The sequence below is a fragment of the Lactuca sativa genome, chromosome 6, assembly GCF_002870075.4.
Source record: "Lactuca sativa cultivar Salinas chromosome 6, Lsat_Salinas_v11, whole genome shotgun sequence".
In the NCBI taxonomy this organism is placed as follows: domain Eukaryota; kingdom Viridiplantae; phylum Streptophyta; class Magnoliopsida; order Asterales; family Asteraceae; genus Lactuca; species Lactuca sativa.
The window spans coordinates 51,640,908-51,648,453 of NC_056628.2; the positions used below are offsets into that span (position 1 = coordinate 51,640,908).

The following is a 7,546-nucleotide window of genomic DNA, read 5'->3' on the forward strand; positions in this document are numbered from 1 at the left end:
ATTTTTATTTATTCATAAATGAATACGAATATGATATATTCATTTATGAATAAGTTCAAAGTAATATGTTAGTATAACAAAGTTCAGATATTAACATAAAAAAGTTCATATATGAACATTACTTATTTATTAGTATAACAAATTTCACATATTTATATTCATTTATAAATAATTCACAATATCAATATAACTTATTTTATAGTAATTTAAAAAACAAATATCAACATATCAATTTACCATATCAATATAAATGTGTATTATTCATACATGAATATTATTGTTTATTGTTTTTATCTGCATATATTCATAAATGAATAAAAAAAATCCCTAACTGTCTTTTGCTGATTTAGCAGCTCCAACTCTTTCTGGACAAGTACGTAAATTGTGTGGAACCCGCTTTCCACATCCTGAACACATTCTATGTTCTTTTTTAGAATTTTCATATGCTACTTCACCTGCACTTGGAATTCTTTTCTTGATTCCAGTACCTTTATTGCTTTGAACTTCAGGAACATGAATATTAATCTCTTCTGGAATAGGAATAGTAACACCCAAAAGCTTGCATACGACTTCACCATCTGTCTTGCTTTTCAATCCAGGAGAAATATAATCACTCTCAAACTCCTTCAACAACATTTGTTGTTTCTCAGCAAACAAAGTCAATCTCTTTTTGTCATCTCTTACAATATCCAAACATGATTCAAAACTATAATATGAATCATTGACTAGCTTTACATTTTTCACAATCACCTGAATCGGATTGAACATAACTAAAACGATAATTTCTTCATATCACATCCTTTCTCCATCTCTTCAAAATGTACCTTTCAGGAATTTCTTTAATACCACATCTCATCATTATTGTAAAAGCATGTCTGCATAAAACACCCATACACTTAAAATGTTCACAACTGCAATTTATTTTTTTCTCTTCAGCTTTTATTTCAACCTGATACAAAAACAAAATTTACACATTTACATTCATATAAGACTACTCATATCAACACTCATATATATTCATATAATATTCATATATGAATATTATTACATTTTTCATAAAAAACAACTAAAATTACCTTAAATTCATTTTTAAAATCACTTTTACTGTTGTTGTGCTGCACAATGTAAACTTCCCAACCATCTTCAATACCAACATATGAGTACGTACAGAAAAAACATGCTTTATATATTTGTTTTTGCACCTCAAAAAATAATGTACTTGTATAAACCTTTGATGCTTGCAGTTCTATTTCTCGAGGTGTTTGCATTTTATATGATGCTTTCTTTGATGCCCTATCAAGCTCTCGTTGAGTATTCCTTTGCTTTTGAATGGCAGTGTCGTAATTCATCATGAAATTCAAAAGTAAGTTCCCACTTTTTGAATATGTATTAAAGAATGAATTCATACTCTCTGACCTCGATGTAGTCTTCATCAAACCACACATTGTAATATCACTAAAATATCCAGGTATCCATGAATCACGTATTGTAAACATGTCTTTAAACCATCTTGTGTCTTCAAGATTGAATTCCTTCATAAGCAAACCCCACTTCACCTCAAAAACATCAGGTTTCATATTAATGTCCCAAACAAGCTTCGAAAACCTTTTTCTAAAGTCTGTGTTTGTAAATAAATCATTTGATATCTGTATTAAAACAAAAATATTCATAAATGAATAAATAATAATAAGTAAAATAACAATCAATATTCATAAATGAATATACTAATAAGTAATATATTTCAAATATATTAAAATAATACCTTTTTTTCAACTTTTTCATTATATGCCACATACATAATCGGTGCTTTGAATTACGAAACACATTCTCAACAGCTTGTTTTATTGCAGCATCTTGATCAGTTAAAAAAAGTGTTGGTTCTTTCCCATGAGTTTTAAGAAATGCTTTAAGCAACCAAGAGTAAGACTCAATGCTTTCATTGCTTAGCAACCCAGATCCAACAGTAACCGATTTTTTATGATGGTCAATAGCAGTAAACGGAACAAAAACCATTCGATACCTAACACACAAAAAAAATGTTCATTAGAGTCAATTTTTGATGTATTAATAAGTGAATATAAAAATATTTATATATGAATAAGCTATAAACAAAAGTAGATAAAATAACTTACTTGTTTGTTCGGAAAGTCGCATCAAACGAGATAACATCACCAAATTCAGCATAATATGCCTTCTCCATTTCATCAGCCCAAAACATACAGTCCAAAACATCATCTTGACAATTAAACTCAAATGAGTAATTTGGATAGTGAGCTCGACGGTCATTCATTGTGTTTACTATCATTTGGGCATCTTTATAACCAATAACCCTGTTGATATCTCTCTTTAAATTTTTATAGTCAACTACTTTGGGCTTTACAAACTCATACCCACGTTTCAGACTTGCCCTCAACTTATGAGCCATAGTTGGACCTATTTTTGATGTGGAAGCACGCACAATAAACTCTTTTTCTGAATATGACATTTGTCTCGCCTTTTTTAAATCGCTTCTCTTCTCAAGTGGAAGGTTGTGAAGTTCATCAAACTGAAAAACTTTATAATCTGGAGTTCCATACACAGATTCAAATAAAATCTTTGCTTGACAACCAATAGCTCTTGAATTTGAATTTCGTTTCCTCCTAACACCACTTGTACCTAATGTTTCACAAGATTTCTTTTTCTGTTTACCACCATGATTACATATAACATGTTTCTTCTTTATAATCTTGTTATCAAACCTTGACTGTGTGCTCAGTCTAACATCAAAACCACCAATTTCAGCATACTCAGAATACATTTTGATAGCCAACTTTAATGATTTGAAGACTAAACCCTTAAAAGGAATAAGTTGAACAGGTACATCTGGCTTATAGACATGTTCTCCAATTATATCATCAAAATATTGTGCATCATGTACTGAACTTGAAGATTCACCACCTAAAATAATAATGCATGAATAAAACAATAATATATATATATATATATATATATATATATATATATATATATATATATGAATACATAAAACTCATATAAATAAAACAAAAAACATTCATATATGAATACATAAAATTCATGAGGATTCAAAATATATATAATAAAACATAACTTATTCATATCTGAATAAAACGAAAAAAATAATAAATTCAAAATTACAATTAATACACGTTTATTCATAATATGAATAAGACAACAATTTATTCATTTTAACATATTCATATGTAAATAAAACATAACTAATTCATATATGAATAAAACGAAAAAAATAATAAATTCGAAATTACAATTATCACACGTTTATTCATATATGAATAAGACAACAATTTATTCATATTAACATATTCATATGTAAATAAATGATAATCAATAAAATTAAAAACAACAAAATAATTCAATAACTGATACCTTCAAAAAATGAGTTCTCAACATCTTCTTCTTCACTCTCATTCATAGAAGAATACGAATCACCATCAATAACACTAGAATTCGACAAAATACACCAAATGATCTATATAAATAAACAAAAACAATTTTAATATCGAATATATCGAATATATCTCACAAAAAAAAGTCGTAAATATGAAAACCTGGTTAATTTCGAATATATCTCACCTCAACGTACAAAATATCTGAAAGAAACTTAAATCATATATGATCATATGATGTAATTAAGCAATCTCTCTCAGTATAGAACGTAAAAACTACAACGATATAACTGATGAAATAAATATATCAAACTACTTAACAAAAATCAGGTGAAATAACTCCAATACATATTCGAAACTTGATAATCTTGATAATGAACTCTGATGAAACAACTCCAAAAGGAATATAATAATCGTAATTCAAAATAAATTATAAACACAGATGAAAACGTATAATTGCTAACGAGTTATATAAATAACTCCGATCTATCCGATTCAAACGATATACATACCTGATCAAATCGGAAGCTGATAAAGAAGTAGAAAACTGAAGCACAGATGCAAAACTTCACGATTAATGGAATGAAAACGTATAATAGCTAACGAGTTATATAAAGAAAATAATCTTGATAATGAATTCCTCATATTCGATTCAAACGATATAAAGATATCATCAAATTGGAACCTGATAACACGAACATGTAAGTTCTATGTAAAAAAGTTACTAGTTTACAAATATACCCTTAATGAAAATGGACACGCGTATTTTTTTAATTTGAACATGTTAGATAAATGATTGGCTGAGAATGATTCCCCCATTCTCAACCTTTTTTATTCTCAATTGAACCCACCTCTCTCTCTCTCTCTCTCTATATATATATATATATATATATATATATATATATATATATATGTATATATATATATATGTATATATATATATATATATATATATATATATATATATATATATATATATATATATATATATATATAGGGAGTGGTTCAAATGAGAACCACAAAAGATTAAGAACCCTAAAAACTCACATTTAATAAGTAATATGTATTGTGAATATTACTAAATATATTAAAATCTTAATTTTTGTCTGTTTGTTAAGAAAATGGCAAAATCATGTTTTTTAAGTCTAATATTTTCATTCATACCATCATTCTATATTTTTAACCCAAAATTTATGTAAAATGCAAATTTATACAGTCCATTTACAGTATAATAGACAAAATTCACAACTTAATACTATCTATTTTACACTAATTCACAAATTTAATGAATTCAAACCCAAACTTTACCACCACCACCATTAGCACACGCTGATACCGACCACTTTTGCCAACATTGCAACTATCTTTCCTTGAAAATCAGATCTGCATATATAGTCATGCAATGAGAGGGTAAATACTACATTCATAATTTAATAAACGTTTTAATTCACTCATATTGAATTTAATACAAAACAATTAAAAAAACTAATGCGTTCTTACGTACTTATACAGCACAAAAAATAAACATATTCTAACATTAATACAGAAGTTCATTCATAAATCATTTATATTTTAACAAAAAACTTTAAAAAAATCACTTAAAGTTGCAATCAGTTCACAAGTTAATATAACCAATTACCGTTTAATATATAAAATTCATAGCTTAATATATTAAATTAACAATTTGATACACTGAAATATCATATTCTTATCTTAAAACTTACATTTACACTTTCAGATATCAGTTCACAGGTTAATATAATCAATTACCGTTTAATACATACAATTCACAACTTAATATAATTAATTCACTGTTTAAACAGAAAATTCATAGCTTAACGCAGTGAATTTAAAGTCTTATACACAAAAATCACAGTTTAATACACAAAATTAGGAGCTTAATATAGTCAATTCACAGTTTAAAAAAAAATTCACAACTTAATGTAGTTAATTCACAGTTGAAAACACAAAAATCATAGCTTAATACATAAAATTTACAAATTATTACAATAAATTCACAACTTAATAAACAAAAAGTATAAAATTCACAGTCATATTATCAACTTAAAACTCTTAATACAATCAATCATAAGTTTAATACATAAAATTCACAGATTAATACACAAAAACTATATATTCACATCCGTATTATCAAATTAAAGTTTACATTTATACGTTCATATATGGAAGTATGTCTATGTATTAATTTGTGAATTTAATATAGCTTAAAATATAAAAAATTGCAATTTAATACAATATATCCATAGCTCATTTACAAGTATAATACAGTTAATTCACTGTTTAATAGCCAAAATTCACAACTTAATATAACAAATTCACGGTTTAATACACAAAATTCACAGCTTAATATAACATTACCGGAAAATCACTTCTTGTAAATCTAACATTTTGTTTTTAACGATAACGCTTGAAAACCACATGAAATGATTGCCAGAACATATCTCTCCCGAAACTCGTGACCAAAAAGCACACATAGTCGTGTTGAACTCACCGGGACGCGTAAACAGTAGTTAGAAAAGATTTGGCAACGATGAAAGAAGTCGCCGGAAGAGAAGAGGGGGAAGAGATCTTGCAGAAATCTTAGATCAAATTTCGTTGGCGATATGAGGACGTGATCCAGATCTGATACATTCGAGATCTACCGTATTTTAGTAAAAATCTGGTGGTTTTGGCGGCTGTCTAGAGCAGATCTGAAGAAAAAGTGGTGGCTCGTCGGAGCAGATCTGTCATTGAAGGAGGACACGGCGACGACTGTGGTGGTTCACCATAACAACGACAAAGAGGAGGGTTATAGATCTGAAACTTCGATGACGTATTTAAGTGTTATCGCCGATGGTCGGAGGCTGGGATGTGGAGGTGTCGTCGTCGGCAGTAACAGTGGTGAAGCGGCCGTCGACAATGATGGATGTGGTGGTGTTCATCGGAGATGGTTGAAGGAGGTGAGAGGATATTTATTTTGTCTCGGGAGAATAATGAAGAAATGGTATCAGATCTAACATATATAATATGAGTGGTTCTTAGGTTCTTAACCTTTAGTGGTTCTCATTTGAAGATATATATATATATATATATATATATATATATATATATATATATATATATATATATATATATATATATATATATATACTATCTTATAAAACAAATCTCACTATTTCTAAAAATAGATTGAATAAAATAATAGTATTTTTTTTAAGATGTCCAAATCATTAAGCTAATTGTACAACTAATCACTAATAAAATAATATTTAAATTTAAACAAACTCCTATAAATCTTCTCTTCCAAGGTTATGACCAGATTTTTTTTCATCCAAATAAATACACAACACCCTATAATTTGGTCATTTCATGAATTTTCTTTATTTTTAATATGACATGTTTCCTAAAACAAAGTAATGATCCAATTAAAAATCAAGTGTGTTGTAATAATAATAAATAAAAGATGTTATAAAAATCAAGAATCGTGCTAAGCATATTTTCTTTTTCTTTTGTTAAAAGCATATAATAAATAAAAATTAAAGATTTTCTTAGTTTTTTATATATTTTTTTGCTCACCTAGATTTGACTTTTTAAAATTTTTGGCCAGTCATTTTTTTGTTTTGAAAATTTTTGTAATAAGAAATATAATTCAATATAGGATCTTATAAAGTATGATGCTACATAATTTAGAAAGTATGATGTTATTTCTTTCATTTAGCCCTTAGACAATCTATAAGAATCTTATAGTGAAAAAATTTAGTAGTAATTGGTACTAATATTTTGGCCAATGTTATAGATTTTTATCACATTCATACGATTTACGTATTTAACTATGCATCATTTTTATCTGAAAAAAATAAGATAAAGACTTTCTTAAAATAAATTTGAATCAAACTACTTGCAATGAACACATACAATTAAGCATATTCGATTCAGAAGTTCATTAACACAAATTAAGATTCTTTTTTTTCACATAAAATCATCAGATATGTAGAAAAGAACATCAAAAAATAGATGTTGAATTTTCAACAACTTTTGGCTAATTTTCTTGGCACCTGACTAACTTCAACATTTATATTAGTCCTAAGTGGAAACCAAAAGAAGATGCTAATCACTTTCAC

General features: G+C 27.3%; 1 protein-coding gene across 1 annotated transcript; it reads right to left on the reverse strand.

Annotated features, from left to right (window-relative positions):
• Positions 1 to 327: 327 nt before the first annotated feature.
• LOC111901388 (protein FAR1-RELATED SEQUENCE 5-like) lies at positions 328 to 4,963 on the reverse strand. Its single transcript, XM_052764907.1, has 9 exons — positions 4,936 to 4,963; positions 4,766 to 4,842; positions 3,938 to 4,024; positions 3,406 to 3,508; positions 2,133 to 2,937; positions 1,825 to 2,020; positions 1,230 to 1,646; positions 825 to 949; positions 328 to 706 (listed from the first exon to the last, which is right to left on the reverse strand). Exons 1-9 carry the CDS (start codon positions 4,961 to 4,963, stop codon positions 328 to 330), a joined length of 2,217 nt encoding a protein of 738 aa, XP_052620867.1.
• Between the last annotated feature and the right edge of the window lie 2,583 nt (positions 4,964 to 7,546).